This window comes from Arachis duranensis, chromosome 10 (assembly GCF_000817695.3).
Source record: "Arachis duranensis cultivar V14167 chromosome 10, aradu.V14167.gnm2.J7QH, whole genome shotgun sequence".
In the NCBI taxonomy this organism is placed as follows: Eukaryota; Viridiplantae; Streptophyta; class Magnoliopsida; order Fabales; family Fabaceae; genus Arachis; species Arachis duranensis.
The window spans coordinates 17,649,224-17,668,354 of NC_029781.3; the positions used below are offsets into that span (position 1 = coordinate 17,649,224).

Below are 19,131 nucleotides of genomic sequence, written 5' to 3' on the forward strand. Positions count from 1 at the left end.
AAGAAGTGCAATATCCTATTAATCCAATGCCACTACAACAAATATGGCCTTTAGCAATGCCAAATTTTGCAACACCTTAAAACCGTTCTCTTAGATAGGTTTAGACAACGGTTTTTTAAAGTGTTACTGTTGAATTCAATTTTTCATCAATTTACAGTAACAAATTAAAACCGTTCTCTTTGATTATTTTAAAGAACGGTTTTATAACCGTTACCATGATTTGTGTTTAAGCAACATTTTTTTATTGTTGTTTAAAGAATTGTACAAAAGAAACGCATTAAAATCGTTGCCGAAATGCTACACTTTAAAACCGTTCTATTAGATGGTCTTAAACAACGGTTTTTACAGTGTTGCTGTTGAAGTTTATTTTTTTATTACGCTATAGTAACAAAATAAAACCGTTCTCTTTGACTATTTTAAAGAACGGTTTTACAACCATTATAACAATTGTTTATAAAACAACCATTTTTAATATTATTTAAATAATTATAAAAATTAAACAATACCAATAAAAATAATTTCAGATAATCATATAAATATAAACTATTTTTTCTATAAATACTAAATTTATAAAATACTCAAAAACTATTGTTATAAATATATAACACATATTATTTTTAGAAAAAATAAAGTTAAAATAATTTTATAATGAAAAGAAAAGAAACAAGTGAAAAGGGAGCTCGAAGGGGGGAAACTAGAAGGGCGAAGAAACAGAGAAGAAGAGAGGGAAGAGATGGAAGGGACGGCGCCAGCAAGGGTTCCACCGTCGTCGCCGTCGCCGTCGCCGTCGCCGTCGCCGTCGCCGTCGCCGTAGAGTGGAGGTGGAGGAGTGACCGAAAGAGAGAGAGAGAGAGAGAGAGAGTCTGACGTGAGGGAGAAGAGAACGCGAGAACTAGGGAAGGAGGGAGGCTCTATTCCGCGCCGCCATGCCTTCATGCCGCCGAAGGAGGTCACGTCACCGTCAGATCTGAAGCCGCCGAGGAGCCGAACGCCGTCGAAACCGCACCGTCGCGTCACCGTGGCTATGCCTCTGTCGAACCCGTCACACTGCCGCTGCCGTGATGTCATTGCTGTCGCAAGGGAGAAGAGATGCGTGAGGAAGGAAGCTCGTAGGGGAGAAAAAAGACGCCGCCTGTGCTGCCAGCTCTGTCGCGTCTGATCTCCACTGTCGCCGTCGAAGGTCCGTCGCCGAGGCCGTGGAGAGGAGCCGCCATTCATGCTTGTCGCCACCAAAAGAGGAGCCGCTGCCGCCGTCGATTGTCACTGGAGAACACACCGTACCGCTGTGCCTCTGGTCGCCGGAATCACAGACCAGAGAGAAGGGGGCTGCCTCTCCTGTTGCTGCTGCTTCATTCTTTTATTGTAAGCCATCTTTGTTTTGAATTCCATTGAATTCATTTCTGTTTTTGATTCTATTGAGTTTGAATTCTCCATTTTGCTGCAACCATGGTCACTGTTGTTGGAGTTTAATTGGTTTGGTTTCTGTTTTGATTTGAATTTTGATTTGGTATAATGCTGCCTGTTTTGGTCACTGCTTCTCTGAGTTTAAATGATGGGTTCTCTCAGTGATAATATTCTAGGTGATTGAGTGATGCAACTTTTATGTAAATTAAGATTTATGACACTCCCTGTAAACATAGAGATGGACTATCACACTTCACCACCCTAAAGATACTGTAAATATGGAGATGGATTATAACTGGTGACTATTTCCTTATGAGGAGTAGCATTCTAGAGTTATGCATGAGTTATAGAGTTCATGAGTACATGCAATCCATCTTTTTGATTTTGTAACACTATGCTTTTGCTATATTTCAATGTCAGACTTAATTTGATACCCTGAACAAGCTGCTCTAACATTGTATTTTTATTGTTGCTATACTGTGCATTATTTCTACTATTATTTTTGCTTTGTATATGACTAATATATGACCTGTTTTCACATTAAGATTGGTGTATTAGTACTTCTATTGATTAGGCACATCTTATTAAAAGATGGGAATCTTTTTCTGCTTTTTGCAATTGGTGTGGAACATGGAAAGGAGATAAACTCTGCAGTAGTTGCAGACAAGTGCGGTACTGCTCTGAGAAACCCCAGGTAGCCGAATTGTTTAGATGTTTTATTTAGTCTTCTTTCCACAAATTTTATCCTAATAGTTATCTTTTGTTTTCCTCATCCCCTCTCTCTATTAGTAAACATTATTAGCATTAGGCTTAGTATTATATTTAATTTGCTAACTTTTTTGTTCACTGGAAAATTATTATGAAGGTGAGGGAGAACTTAGTATTATATTTAATTCTGCTTCACTGCTTCTACCTCGCTGCTTCTGCTTCACTGCCTTGGCTGATTGTGGGTTGTCATCTGTGGTAAGTGGTCTTTTTCTGATTTTCTTTTGTTTAGTTAGGGCGTGTTTGGCTGTTGGCCATTTTTGTTGGAGTTGAGAAGAAGAAAGGAAAGCGGTGTGTGAGTTTCTGCTTTTGTGTTTGTTTCAGTCCTTTGAATAGTGATTAGAGTTTGGATTATGAGATAAGACGTGATTAACTAATTATGGTGTTGCGATTAGGGAGCGGAATAAAGTATGGGAATGTGGGATTTGCTAATCTTTTGCTGTTGCTTTTGTTCACTAAATTATTATTTGGAAATGCTGTTGTGATTTTATTTTGATTTTAATATTGATTTAGTATGTAACTGGTTCTCTGTCAATGCTGCTTTGATTTTGTTTTAATTTTAATATTAATATGTTATAATACTGTTATGATTTTGATTTGGTAATTAAGTCTCTGAAAATGTTGTTTTGGTTTTGTTTTGATTTTAATATTAATGTTATATTTAGTATAATGCTGTTTGATTTTGATTTGGAAATTGGTTCTCTGGAAATGCTATTTTCATTTTATTTTGATTTTAATATTGATTTGGTATAGTGCTATTCTGATTTTGGTCAGAATAGGATAAGAGTATTGGAAAACTGATTCATCTGTATTTTCTTGACCTTTCTAACACTCCAATGCAGACACTACCAGATTCATATGTGATTTGATAAGCTTGCGTTACCTTGATATCAGAGGTAGCAGTGTGCAAGAGATGCCTTGGAAAATGCTATAACTAACTCTTAGTTCTTGATGAGTGTTGTAGAGAAATCAAACGGTATCTTTTTTCTTTTGGATTATTTACTGCGAGAAGGATATAGATACCACACTCAGGAATATATGAAAAGATGAGTACGTAATAAGTCTTGGCTTTAATAGTCATAAATTGACTTGGTATATACTTTTTATCTTCTTCAAAAACTAGTACTTTTATAGCTTCTTCTAGCATTTATATTATAATTTTTAACGTATTTATTTATTTTTTTATATTCTCTATCATAGTCTTTACTATTTGAACTTTTTTTTAATCATATTGAATCACAATGAATCCAAAATTTAAATCTTCTACAATTGAGTTACACTACAGGTAAAGAAGAATTGGATGAGAATGAAGGAGATAATATAGAAGAAAATTATATTAATCCAACTGAGGCTGAGGTCATAGACAATACTGTGAAAGGTAAATTTTTGGTCTCCTTAAAAACATTTTATGACATCATTTTTCTTTAAATTTACTACTGTGAAAGATTTATATATAATGACTTCTTTGTATAATATGGATATATTTTAATAAATAATTTATTGGATCTATTAATTGGTGGGGGCGGCAGGACGGGGGTTGAAAAAGAGTGTTTGGTAAGCATGATGATGAAAATGGTTGTATGTGAAGACATCGCTTTTTGTTATTTTCATTAATAAGCACGATTAATTTACTTGAATTGATTAATTTGAGCTAGGCTTTCAATAAAATCAAGACTCAAGTTAAATAGCAAAACCCGAACAAGAAAACCAAGACTCAAGTGTTAAATAGTTAGTTTTCTTATAGCAGTTGTGAGAGTCTGTGACTTTTACTTGGTGCACTAGGCTATAAATAACTCTCTCTCTCTATGTCATTGAGTTGTAATTGCTGTGATTTTTCTATAAATAACTCTCTACGCAGCTGGAATAAATCATTAGCAATAGTAAAATTATGGAATTTTATTCATCTGGCTAAATGGATGAAGCTTTTTTTTTTCAATTAAATATATATAAATCGATAAGAGGGATGGTATATAATGCTAAAAATATTAATGTTTTAGTCTCTTTGAATATATTATGGTAATTTTAATTATTCTCTTTGTATAGAGACAACTGTGAAGAAAACATGAGGACCTACACAATGGTTGAAGATTCATGCAAGATAGTTGGAAGATAGAGAATAAATTACTCTAAATATTGAAGGAGAGGGATTGGTCCTACTGATGAAGCTGTAAATAACTTGAACAAATTGGGCATAGTGGCAAGGAATCAGATGTTTGTCCATTAATTTTCACAAACTGGAAGGGGATTAAAGATAAAGAAGCTATTTGGGAATATGTTCAAGTGAGAATATTAGTCTTGTTTCTTTTAGAAACTTAAGAAAATGTACACATTTTTTTCTTATTAGCAAATAATGTGATTGTGGATCTTACAACAATTTTTATAAGTCAAATTTGATGGAAATGTTCAATTATTTTTCTTTAGTGACTTTATTCAAATTGTTTAGATTATTTATTGACATTAAATAATTTAAAAAAATTGAAATTAAAACCATTGTCAAAAACTACACTAATGGTAACGCTTTAAAACCGTTGTCTTAGAAGACTATAAAATGGCAATGGTATTAAAACCGTTGCCAAAAAATGACACCAACGGTAATGCTTTAAAACCGTTGGCTTTGTGAATAATAAAACTACAACAGTTTAAAACCGTTGCCTATTCAGTTATGGTTTTAAACCGTTGGATCATGAAAGAGAACAGTTTAAAACCGTTGCTTATCGAATAACGGTTTAAAACCGTTGTTTAAAATTTTCTTTCAAAACCGTTGTCTATGCTAGTAACTTTGGCAACGATTTTTTTATTACCGTTGCCTTAGGTAAAAAACCGTTGCCTTTGATCATTGGCAACGGCCGCATATACCACAGGTCAAAAACCGTTGCCAAAGCGTTGCTTAAAGTTTTAGGAACGGTTTTTCAATCTACGGCAACGGTTTTTGACCGTTGCAAAAACCCTTATTTGTTGTAGTGTGCGTTCACTAAAATTAGATTGATATTTGGTGCTTGCATAATATTTTTTAACTGCAACTTGCATTTCATGTTGGTTTCAAGCCACACATCACCCATACCAATGATGTCACACATCCCTTTATCTCCCAACTTGATTTTACCAAAATTTCCAGCATGAAGGTTTCCAAGTGAATTGAGAAGGGGGGTTGAATCAAGGAATCACTTTTTAGACTTGAATAAACAAGTTATGCAAAATTTTGGTTTTAGGAGATTATTTTGAATTTTGTCTCATCATAGCAGAACATAATTGAAATGGCAGAGAAAGGAAAAGAAGAAGAGTGAGACCACGATATATCCTAGTTCGGCTACTTAGTGCAATGTGACCTACGTCTATTCTCTACCACTACAAAGGTAGAATTTTTACTATAATCAAGATTGATTACAAATACCAATTCCAAGAGGCTCACACTCTTGTAAACCACCTAAGCTATCCCAAGCTTAGTATATCACCTAGGTGCTAACCTAACCTAGTTAAGGAGAACTAAGTGTACTCTAACCCAGCATACTTTCAAAATCAAACACTGAAATAAAAATTAAAATAACTTTTGTATGCACTACCCTATTTATCTTTTGCATCTCTCAAAGTAAATTTGAATCTAGACAAAAGAGAAGTATGAACACACTCAAAAATAAAAAAAACAAGGGCTGTTTGTATGATTTGAAATTATGCACGAAAATAGATATCTCTTCCTTAGATAAAATCTTTTTTTATAAAGCTTGATATCTTCTCTTCAAGATGGAGAAGTTTTCTTTTTTGTTGACTAGCTGATGCACTCTTTAAGGCTCTTAATCGATGGCTATAAATGTGAAAGCTTTCTTTTTTTGTTCTCTAAACATTAGTGCAGCATCTCTTCAATCATTTGAAATATAATTTCCAAAACATTGATAATGGAGAGGGAAATTCTTTCCTTCTTTAATTCAATTTGAATGTGCAGCAATTGTCCAATCTTTTATCCTTGAAACGTATTTATAGCTATTTTGATTTGCAACATCTTTCTTAACTTGGCTTGAGATCCTCTTAATGATTTTCTTATAAATGTATATGCTTTGCATACTTCAAGCTTACTTGATTTATTCATCCTTAATTGATTCCTACAATTCTCATCATAATGGTTAATTATAATAAGAAATAGTTAATTATGTTTATCTTCATAAGATACCAAATCAATTTTTGATTCAACAAAGTAGTACAAGAAGTGAAAAATTTATGCCTCAGAGTAACATAACATGAGATATCAGAATTTATAATCCAAAGGGAATCATCACAAACAAGATTAATATAGTTTCATCATATGTGATAAGAACATCTTTATAAACAATCACAGTAGTTTCTTTATCACTATCTTTACCTTTATCTTCGTTTTTTTCCTTAATGGATCTCTTTTCAAGAACCTACAATACCTCTTGATATGCCTCGACTTGTCACAATGGTGATAAATGAACTCCTTTCTTGACTTGTACTTTCTTTTTGATTTGTTTAGACTCTTTAACCTGTCAGAACTGTGAAATTTTCTACTTTGTCTTCTTTCCCGTAACTTTAAAATAAGTGCTTCTAACTGGGAGGAGGTATTGATCAAACTTCATTCTCTTGTTCCGACTTCTTCATTCAACATGCTCTCTTTAACCATTGCAAACGTCAATTTTTCTTTCGAAGCTGAATTAGTCAGTATTACAACCAGAACTTCCCAACTATCAAGTAAAGAACTCAGCAATAACAAGGCTTGCACTTCATCATTTAAAGTGATGTCATTATTTGTCAATTGGTTCACATTCTCTTGAAATATTCTCAAGTGCTCTAACATTGATTTACCTTTAATATATTTCATATTGACCACCTTCCTAATCAAGAATGTTTTATTTTGCACATTCTTCCTCCTATATAACTCCTTCAATTTCTTTCACATCTTCTCGGTATTAGTTTCAGTGTCAACATGTGGATACATACTAAGATCGAGCTATTACCTAATCAAAGCAACTGCTTTTTCAATTCATCTTCTTTCATTCAACATCGAATTTGGTACCTTTAGATTTAATCCCCATTATAGGATCATACAAGTTCTTGCTATACAATATATCTTCCATAAGGGTCTTTCAAATTGAGTAATTTTTAGAATTCAATTTAAATATTTTTTTCATTTAATCAGCATAAAAATAAACAACCAAAACTTTGGACACCACTATGTTGGAAAAAAATGAAGTTCAGACAAGAACCTGTCTGATAGCGAAAGTACTAAAAATAATTTTTTTCACAACCTATACAATTAAATAGGCAACACCAAAGATACTCCAAACAACAAATTCAATGGCAGAAATTAAAAATATAGACACCGGAATTTTTTATCATGAAAAAACTCCCAAAAGAGGGACGAAAAATTCACGAAATCTAATCCAATAAAAACTTTTACTATCAAAATAATGGGTACAGAATCAGTCTTCCTAGTAGCACTAGGGGATCTCAACAATCAATAAATTATATCGTTAAAATTGATGAAATCAACATAAATTCTCTACAAAGTGGATATCTCAAACCAGACAAAAAATAACACAATACAACTAGCAAGTTATATTCTAATATTTATCTCTACAACAGAAACAACATACTAAAATTTCATAAGAAATGGAACAAGCTTACCAGTTTAATGAGATCAAAATGCAATGCCTTTTTTGCCTTTGTCTTCTTCTCTTCCCATCGCTCATCCTCTCCTCTTTCTTTGTTTCTTTTCTTTTCTTTCTTTCTATTTAAAAATGAGAGACTCACTCTCTCTTTTTTTTCTTTTACGTGGGTTATAACTACTTCTCTTTTTTTCTTTTATTTTAAACTGTGGGTCTAACTTGAGTTGGAGAATCACCAACAATTTAAGATTAAATTCAGTTGTCTATAAATTAATAATCAGTCAAAAATGGGTAAGCCGAATGAAATCAGTCTAATTTTTTACCTATTAACTAATTTTAAATAATAAAAATAAAAAAATTTAATTTTTCTAAATATATTTTATACATTTGGTTCAATATCAATTAAAATTTTAAATTTTTGAACTTCTAATCTTATTGATTCAATGGCAAATTCAATTTTCATAACCTTGAGATTCAAAAAGAACAGATGATGTTATTTAAATGGCTATTTTAGTGAAGTGTCACTATTTTAAAAATTATTTGTTAAATTGTTACCTTTTTAAAATATATTATCCAATTGTTATCCTTTTTAATTTATAAGTGTTTAATAAAATTTAATATTTATTTTAATAATTTTGTATAATAAAACAATAGTTAATTTAAGAAAGAGTTAATATAAAATAAAAATTAAATAAACATAAAAATAATATTTAATGAATGCTTTAAATTATATATATTAATTAAAAAATAATATATTTAAAAAAATATAACAAAAAAAGTTCTACATTCAAGTCATTTATTTAACAAATTTTAACTAAATTGTTATAATGTATTTTTTATTCATGCGCTTCTTCTTCTTGTACATCGTTGCTGCTATTGCATCTTCTTATTTTTTTTCCTTTTTTCTCATCTTTCTCTTTCGTTATCGCCAATGTCATCGTCATCACTACCACCACCTCCTTCGCCTCCTCTTTCTCCTCCTTCTTTTCTCATTTGAATTATTTTCCTCTTTTCCTTTTCTCCTTCTCATCCTCCTCTTCCCCCATCATCATCATCATCATCGTTATCGTCATCACTGCTGCTGTCTCTTCTTATTCTCCTCCTTTTTTCTCATATTTCTCTTTCATTATCATCGTTGTCATCACCAGCACCACCTCCTCCTCCTCCTTTCTTTCTTATTTGAATTTATTTTCTTCCTTCCTTTTTCTCCTCCTCCATCATCATCATCATCGTTATCGTTGTCAATATCATTTTTTCTTATACGTAAATTGCAGTGTTTCTTTTTCTCCTTCATTCTCTTTCAATTTTTGCACATATAAGATTTCAATCCAATAAGCGAGCATTCAAGTCTAGTTGAAAAACAATGCTCTTAAAAGAAGTAAGAGCAATAGAAAAAAAGAAGAAGCAAAAATGTAGCATTAAGAAAAATATTTCTATGTTTTTGTAGCAATATTTCGGTGTCAAATTAAGAAATTTCAATTTTTTTATTTTTGGCAGGAATTCAATCCAATAAATGTAAACTTACATTCATTCAACTAAATAAGATTCTAATATAGCACAAACATATTTATTCAAATAATTTCGGTGTTATCTTGTGATCTGTTAGTATGCAATTTACTTTTTACATTCATTCAATTAAATAAGATTGTAATACATATTCATTCAAATCTAACATGAGAAGCAATACTCCTATAAAAGAAAAAAAGAACAACAATTCAAAACAACAACTCTTCCTCTCCTCATCTTATTCTTTGTTATCTTGATCATCATGATTACTTAACAAGATTAGAACATCAATTTGGAATATTCCTTCTCATTATCTTAGTAAGTAAGTAGAGAAAGAAAAGAAATTCTCATTGAAGCATAAGAAGACATTAAGAAGACATTTCTATGTTTGTAGTAAAATTTTGATGTCAAAATTAAGAAATTTTTTATTTTTGTAGCAATATTTTGGTGTACAAATTAAAAATTTTGGTAGTTTTTGTTTTTAACAAGAATTCATTATAATAAGTGTGAAGTTACATTCATTCAATTAAATAAAATTGTAATATAGTATAAACATGTTCATTTAAATGGTGTTATCTTGTGATCTTCTAGTATGTAATTTACTTTTTACATTCATTCAATTAAATAAGATTGTAATACATGTTTATTCAAGTCTAATATGAGAAACAATACTCATAAAAAAAAGTAAGAGTAATAATTCAAAACTCATCATCATCGTCATCATCATCATCATAAAAAAAAATTGCAGCATTAAAGAAGTTGTATTTTTGTAATTAAATTTCAGTGTCAAAATTAAGAAGTTTCGGTATTATTATTAAGATATTTCGGTGTTATTTTTCAATAAATTTTGCATAAGTCAAAACTACTCATCCTTTTTTTCTTCTTCGTTATCATCTTCTTCTTTTCTTATCTCACATTCTCATAATTCTTCTTTTTCACCCTCTTAACAAGAATAAAAACAAAACAAAAAAAGAGAAAGAAAAAAATTAAATAAAGAAAAAGAAAATATATATAATGCTGCAAAAATACCAAAAAGATAAAGAGGAAAAGAAAAAAAACGCAACAACTGTATACAGAGAAAAAGACGAAATGCGAAGAAGAAGAAAGAACGCGAAAAAAAGGAAACGCACAAAGACACTAAGAATTGGAGCGTGTTTACACACTTTTACTAAACTGATTTTTGTTAAGTTTAAACTAATTTAGTTGCCAAAAAAAATTTGAGCGTATAACGAGGCCGAAAACATAATATGTAACAAGCAGTCGGATCTAGTATTAGCCAAGATGTTCTTTATCTCAAAGTCTCTCTTCGAATCCCATCCCATTGAGAGAGAAAAAAAAAAAGACAGTTTCTTATTATGTTTCAAAAGAATTACAATTTGGTAAATAATTTTTAAACAGTGATATTTTTTCTGTATGCTAATCAATTAATAATGGACTTCCATTAAAGTAAGGTAGTTAGATGCAACATTGCGTTTAAATCAATGGAAAAATTAAATTCATGATATGGTTAATCCATGTTGCCAAATTGGTCACTCATAAAGTTTCAAATAGAAAACAGAAGAAAATAGAAAAAAAATCAGCAACTACCGGTAGCTGGCTACTGTGCAGGAGCTCCATAATAGGACAATTACACAACCAAGATGGTTGTTAGAAAAAGAAGTTAGACATTCCATTTGAGAAAAAACACTGAAGAAGTTATAGGTAGCAGTTTACTTGTCCTTTCTTTATGCCTTTCTTTTAGTTTGTTAATGACTATATTAGAGGACTTGAGAAGAAAGATTGAATCACAAGTTTTTCGTTATCATTAATTTATTTTATTATTTTATTATTTTTGCACACTGGAAAAAAAAATTTCACATTTGTATTATATTTCTGCTCCTTTCTAACCTTTATTTTCATTTTTCCCTTGCTTTGCTCTATTGGATGTTTCTTTTTGTTCCCATTATTCCTTGAATTTTACAAAACTATCAACTTCTTGTTCTTGACTTTTTTTTATTTAATCCTTCCACCCTGCTAAGACGAGAAATTCTATTCTCTCTTATGGAACAACAGAATCATATTCTACGAAAGGTTGTAATCATAAATTCAATTTTTATTGTACCTTCTGTTTGATTTTACAATATTGTGTGGTTGACATTTATTTGGAACATAAAAAGCATTTATTCCATGGAGGAGATCTCCTAGTAGGACTACCAATAGATTTATAATTATCCCAAAACAATATTTTTGTGCTCATGCTTAACTTCCAATGGATGCACTATAATTTTGAGGTGAATTGATGAATCATTGCAATTTTTTCAATACAAAGCAACATTAAAAAAAAAAAAGAAAAAAGAAAAAAGACTTGCCTTTTGGTTAACAATTTAAGCTTGATGAAAAACTAAGGGTGAGATGGTTAGGTGGTAGTACTTTTTTTCTTTTTAACCTTTTCAATTAACTATATAAAGGGCCAATTCACCCTAGATCACCATAACGAATAGCCGCCACAAGTAGGAGTGGTTGATACTTGTGTGATAGTAATAACACACCATTGTTCTTCACTTCTTTGGGACATTATCCACACTTTCACTAAACCATGTCATCTTCCCATTCCCAAAACATGAAAATAGGCATAGTGGGTTTCGGCACCTTCGGACAGTTTCTTGCAAAGACAATTATAAAACAAGGCCACACTATAACGGCAACTTCTCGATCAGATTACTCCCATCTCTGCCTCCAAATGGGTATCCATTTTTTCAGGTAATTAATAATTACATGCATGCACACATACACAATAAGTCATATAGTATAGTATGTAGATACATAGATGCACATCAATTTCATATATATATATTTTGCAGCGATATGAGTGCATTCCTTGATGCTGAGAACGATGTAATACTGTTATGCACATCGATCTTATCGCTAGCGGAAGTTATGAGGTCAATGCCACTCACCTGTCTGAAGCGACCAACGCTCTTTGTTGATGTCCTTTCGGTCAAAGAACATCCTAGAAACCTTCTACTCCGAGTAAGCAGTTGTAAAATGCCATTTAATTTATGGGCGTTGTCATTATAAAAAAAAAAAAGTGTTTCTGACTTACTATTATTTACTAATTTAGGAGAAATTGCAGTAACCCTATATTCATTACATAACTTGGGTTCTTACTTGTTTCATTTGGAGGATGGTTACCTTAGTTTCATCAGTTTCTCCATTTGTTTTTGTTTGTGTTGGAAAGACGTTGCCAGGGGAGTTAGACATACTGTGCACGCACCCAATGTTTGGACCAATCAGTGGGAAGGATGGGTGGAAAGATCTCACTTTCATGTATGACAAAGTTCGAATTCAAGATGAAGCCAAATGCTCTCGTTTCCTCCAAATTTTTGAAACTGAGGTACGTTAATCCATAGTTAGTTACATTCTAAAGTGAACAAATCAATGTAATTCAAGAAAGAAAGACAAAGCTTAAGGAAAAGTAACATGTTCTTTACATACTCCTAGGATTAGTTATGAGATAAAAGTTAAAAAATCGAATGATGATGACCCAAACCTGGTGATGAATTCAAGCAAGGTCAATTATTATTTTCGCATGTACATTGTATGTATTACACAGGGTTGCAGGATGGTAGAAATGTCCTGTGAGGAACATGATAAAGCAGCTGCTAGGAGCCAATTTATCACACACACAATAGGCAGGTACATGGTATTCGACATATATCACCTATTGACACTAAGGGCTTTGAGACACTTGTTCAACTGGTAGTCATTCATAATTCATATATATTGTTCATTTTATCAACTAGCTATGGTACAACAATCGCTAAATGTAACATATCAAATTTTTCTTGCAGAAGGAGACCACCATGAAATGTAGTTTTGATCTGTACAGTGGATTGTTCACGCATAACAGATTTGCCATACAAGAGGTATGGAACTGCATATGAAATGCTTGTTTTTAGGTTATCACTGTTAGAAGCATAAGTGTATAACCAAGCATCTTAAGATATACTCATCTATCATGACAATATGCAGCTGGAAAACCTTGAGCATGCCTTGTTCAAGGTCAAAGAGATGCTGGTTCAAAGGATGAAAGAGGAGCAGGGTCAAGAAAAAACTGAAAGTTGATGTATTACTTGTACTTGAGCAAAAGAAATTATATAAAAAAAGAAGTGGAAAGAAAGAAACAAAAGAAATAGATACATTCAATCACTTGTAATAAATAGGTTCCATTCCCAATACATGCTCAGTAATTTCAATATTAGTAAAGCATACATTTATTCCCAATGCCTGGAAGAATCCAGCACTAGTTGGTTTTAGATAACTAGGTTTTGTTGCTTCACTTCACCCAAAAATTAAGGGGAAAAAATGTAGACCTCAATGTCCCTTTGTGTGCCAAACATATAAAGAAATAAATTATATCTACATATTTTGTGTAGGAAAATCATGCTAACTTGCAGTCTATCTATCATTAGATGAGATATACTCAATCTAAATGGGTTCCAGATGTGTACATAACATATCCCATGATATCCACGCATTGAGCACGAGATCTAGTGTTAACTTTAAAATCTTACCAATATAGTTGCTGCAAATCCAAAGGTTGGTTCATCACTTCATTATACTCCAGTATAAGTGCTCCTCAACTTTTCTTTAACCCCGCAACCCGTTTAAAAGGTCTTACAAAAGAGTGATTGCCTAACCATAAAGTAGTTACAGTCATGTATTGTTGGTCTCATCTTGAAACAGCCCTGCATTTATTACTTACATCAAAATTATATTCACCAAAATGGGATCCTATCAAAATGTGTACAACTGAGCCGTTAAAGGAACTGTCAACAGGTTCGAGAGAGAGAGATCATGAAAGCGAAAAACCCTATACTTTTGAGCCTATTATACAAGAATTTTAAGAATAATAATACAAAAATGAGAATTATGAATATATCACGAAAGGAGATTGAATCTCATTTATTCTTTTATCTCATCAATGCTGGCTTCTTCTGTTTCGCTGCAAACAATTGCTGCATTATTTGGAGGATCTGATGTAGGTAACTCTGTCTTTCTAACTTGCAGACCAGTAGCGCGGGCAATGTCAATCCATTGCTGCAGGAATATATGGGAAAACCAAAGTTGAAATATTCTACTCAGATAATCAAGTTGATAGGTAGATAAAGTTTACCACAAATAATAATAATAATAATAAATGTGTAAAAATAAACAATATATGTGCAATAGTATGCAATGAGAAATGTGCAAGTGACGAAAGAATATGGAAAGCAAAACAAGAAAAGTTGATCTGACCTGGGTTCCCCAATAAGAATTGACTGTCCGTGCGACAAACGATACCATATTTACAAACAAGGTTTGAGATGCAAACTGTTCAGAAAGGCGATGCTCCACTAACCCAGCAATTACCTGCACAAAAAATAGTTCAGTATTAATAAAGAAGGGTAGTTGCAGACCTTAGCTGGATGCAAATTCATAGTACAATAACACCAAATAAATAAATATATACTCATAATTTTCAGAAAGAAAAAGTCCTTAAATAATTATCCAGTAGTATCCTGAAGAATAGGTGAAAAAGAGAAAAATAGACAAGACAAAGTAGTTATTATTGAAATTGAACATATCTTTCACAATTTTAACATCAAAGTGTTACAATAATCCAAAAAAGATTGTAATTAACAATGACACATTTGATGTCTCCCTGCTTTCAAATGACGATGTAAATCCAACTTCCAAGTATGTTTTGCTTGCTCCAATAATTGTATATTGCAAAAAATTCAATTCATGACAGCAACTATAGAAAGACAAACCATCATGATAATATAGATCTATTTCCCACAGAAGTTAGGTCAAATCTTACTTTAACGCTCTGTTACACATTATTTACAAGCTACAACAAAGGAGTTGAATGCAAAAGGCAGGTTATCTATGTACCTGGTATCGGAGATTTGACGAGATTCCAAGAAATAATGAATAAACAACCGCTGTTTTGAGTATTGGTGACCTCACAATCTGTTGTTGAGTAACGACAGCCGGATTAAGTAATTTACGAATTGCATATAGAGAGTTTGATGAAGCCACAGCACCTATGCTTGAAATAAATCCAACACCGGCAAGTTTTAAACCACCAAATACAACTGATGCAATTCTATGATTGAGATTCCAGTTTGTCCCTGCTGGATTCTTTTGAAATGCATTGTCTGGGATGGAGCCCAGAAGACCTATTAGTGAATTAATGTTTTCAGGTGCATTTGCCTCATCAGCATATGAAAGGAATGACAGAGTTGGTGCAGGAAGCCACACTGTAAAAAAATCAACAATTGATCCTCTGACAGTGTCTGTGATAACATAGTCTAGTTCCTGGAAAAAATTTTCTTTCCGCTTTTCATACTGTGCTATTAGAGTAGTTGTTATCGATATAGCTTCTTCTATGGCTAATCTATGCAAGAATTTGGGGTCTGCCAACAATCTTTCCCGGAAACCCTGCACCAAGAAGAGCCTGATGAGGAGGTATGAATATGAAAGGAAGAAAAATATGAAACATTCAAATGGTTAAAGAGAAGAGTTTATTTTCATATATAGACTTACCTGGAAACGGTGAGTGAGTTCTGAAATTAAGGGATACTTCTCTATGTCAAAGAAGTTCTGCAATACCTCTGGTGATACCAAACCAAGATCAATTCCCTTTTGTAGATCCTGAAACCGGAAGGAAAATATACCTTTGTATGATGATGTTACAACTTACAATGAGCATTGTCATACACTACCGTCTAAAGGATGATAACATAGATAAAAAGAATCAGAAAAGACATTCACTACGAAATCATCAAATGCAAACAATTGCTAATTAGACCTCCTATACTCTCGGATGCATGAATGATAAATTACAAACTAAGAGAACTTGATTTTAAAAAATTATCAGAATCCCAGACTAAGGACTTCATGATCACAATTTACCCCATCCCAAAGTTTTCAACTCCATTATCATGTATTGTGTTTTGCATTAAACCTGAACTGATAAAGCCATAAAGGAATAAGAGTTTAAAGGAAAAGGAAGATCTGGGACATGACATGATACTATGAAATGGTACATTTTTGAAGGACACAACCTGACACTGATAGGTTGTTGAGGTGCACAATTTGTGTCAGCTGGCAAGAATATATACTGTAAACGATTGTGGAATACCAAAGCTATACTGAATACAACTAAAACCTCCAAAAGGAATTGATATGAGAAACATAGCAATCTGTGGGATATTGAACTTTAATGGTTAGCTAACCTGTGGGAGGGCATCTCGTCTGCGCCCAGCAGCATTCATAACCCGAGCAATCTCAGCACGGTCAAAGCAATTTCTATTACAGGGTCTGGCAGCAGAATACCACAAAAAATCAGCAACAGGAACTTCTCCCTCTCCACGAATGAACTGTCTTTCAGGGTCAAGCAATATTACAACTTGGTTTTTCTTTTGTATTTTTCCTGAAATTCTTGCTGGCACTCCAGTTCCTCTAGAACCATATGTTACATGGCTTGCACCAGTCACAACTACTAACATGCCCGATGCTCCTCCATCAAGCACATTTTGTAAGATGATCTGGGACATATTATACTCCTCTACAACTCTAGCTTGTGCAGAAAGATATGAGCTTGGACCAAAAGGAACTGATGGATTTAGAATACTATCAACTGATGATTTACGTGAGATAGAAGTGAAGCCTGATATGAAGCCTGAACCAGCTGGAGGTGCATATACTTTACGATCAGCTTTTGAAAGTCCACGAATTCCTTCTGCTTGTACAGTCCTTAAGATCTGTAGATGAGTGAATGGTCATCATAATTATCAACTTGATTTATCTAATTAAAGAGTGGATTTGGTTAAACATAACAATCAACACCTTAGGTCAGTTAAGCTTTCAATACAAGGTTCTTTTGGTGTTCCTAAAGTTCTCTTGGGTTTTCCTCTGTTCTTTTAACAGGCCATCTTACCAATTAGGGAAAAAGCATGTTTTATTAAACATTCTGCTTATTTTTGAGACATTTGAGGATGATAAATTCAATTCTATTCAGTGTTTGCCCTTTTTTAAAAAAAAAAAATTATTTCGGATTGATATTCAGACTAGGCTATTCTTGTCACAATGCAATTAAGTCCCTGGGGGCTACTCATTATTGTGCACACCATTAGCTTATATTGTGAGTTAGTTAAGCACAATACTCCGCCAGAAATTCCATAGGTTAATACACAATCGACATATCTGCATAAGTTTGTGAATGAAAACTCTAAGCATACCGATAGTGGGGTGCCGCAAGCAACAAGGCGGATTCCATTTTCACGACAGTAATTAAGAAGAGGTTCATACTCCTGCCATCTTTCAGGCGGCCAATGCATTGTATAAGACTTTAAGGTTTCTCCATCTATCCTGTAGCAAAAGTTTAATATAAGTAACACTGGAATTGAAAGAATTACTCTTAAGAGACAAACAGAGATTAACAGTAAAATAGTAATTAAATTAGTAAACGGAGGGCAGATTAAAATTTAACATAAGGAATTGCTCGCCATGTGTGTGTGTGTGAAATAACAAGATCTATTTTCCTAGTTGATTATTAAATTCTAAATTTGGCAATCCGCAGAACAAAAGTTAAATAGGACAGTAACTAAGTCACCAAAAAAAACAGTCACCAAAAAAAAAAATAGGACAGTAACAAGCTTAGTCATTTTCATGGCTCAAGTGACACAGAAACTTGTTAATTCTTATTCACTTCAACTTGAAGATTCTTGTTCAAGCTCGCAGTGACTAATGTCTAATGATCAATTTCCTTCAATTTACAATTTCATAATCGTTAACCAACATTCATCTACAGTTCTACACTCTCAATTCAACAGTTATCTGATATGAACCCAAAAGCTATATTCATTCAGCAAAAATTTGAAATGCATACTTGTTATCCATGAACTGATTGAGCGGTTCCTGAAGATTCGAAGGGAAAGCTTCAAGAGCCAAAGACAAACGCTTCTCATTCTCTAGGCACCGCTTTTGCAAATTCTTAACGATCTCGAGCTCCAATTCCTTGTCGTCGCGAACCGGAACCTGCTCCGCTTCCCCCAAATACACCACGCGCGCGTTCATCAGCTTCTCCCACACTTTCCCCTTGTCCTTCCCTATTGCCAACGGTTCCCCGATCGCCGTCGCGTCGTAAATCCTCGACGTTATCGCCTCCTCCTCTTTCTGCTTCTTCTTCGGTTCCTCAACCTTCGCCGCCGTCAATTCTGCAGGCGGAGGCGCCGAAACAGGAGATGGCGCTGTCACAGCCTTATCATCCGCCCTCGTTGCTGACGAGAACATAAACGACGCGCCGGCGGCAAGAAATGGCGCCGCCAACACGACTCGCCGGGTCGGACCGACCGAGTTTTCAGCTACGCCGTCATTCTCGGGCTTCGCGGCTGCAGTTATGGTTATGGTCTTGGAGTGGCGAAGGGACAAGTTGATACGATGGCATTTCACGGTCCGCACGGCGTCGTTTCGTTGAACGGGAGCACGTGAGCGGCGAAAGGAGGTCACGTGCGGCGGTTTAGTAGTGGCGAAGGAAGAAGCCTGGGTGTTTGGCTTCATCTCCTTGGTGACCTCAGGTTTTCACTTCAACTAACTCCAACTATGATACTTCGATTAGCTTTTGTAACCATTAGCTGAGTGTTCTTGTTCAACGTTCTCACTTATCATAGAAAATCTTGGGGGGAAAAATGAAAAATACCCGTAACCATAAAATTTTGTTGCTGAATAAAGATGAGGTGTTTTTGTGGTCACAATAAATTTAAATTGTTATGAACATATTGGTACGTAAGTTTGGAGGGGGCTCTAATTGTTC

General features: G+C 33.6%; 1 protein-coding gene and 1 pseudogene across 1 annotated transcript; one reads left to right on the plus strand and one right to left on the minus strand.

Annotated features, from left to right (window-relative positions):
• Window positions 1–11,612: 11,612 nt before the first annotated feature.
• LOC107469321 (arogenate dehydrogenase 1, chloroplastic-like) lies at window positions 11,613–13,710 on the plus strand (annotated as a pseudogene).
• Window positions 13,711–14,001: 291 nt separating this feature from the next.
• LOC107469320 (protein RETICULATA-RELATED 5, chloroplastic) lies at window positions 14,002–19,050 on the minus strand. Its single transcript, XM_016088699.3, has 7 exons — window positions 18,208–19,050; window positions 17,558–17,687; window positions 16,553–17,080; window positions 15,861–15,968; window positions 15,207–15,755; window positions 14,568–14,681; window positions 14,002–14,369 (listed from the first exon to the last, which is right to left on the minus strand). The coding sequence occupies exons 1-7, from the start codon at window positions 18,876–18,878 to the stop codon at window positions 14,235–14,237; spliced, it is 2,235 nt and encodes a 744-aa protein (XP_015944185.1). The 5' UTR covers window positions 18,879–19,050; the 3' UTR covers window positions 14,002–14,234.
• Window positions 19,051–19,131: the final 81 nt, after the last annotated feature.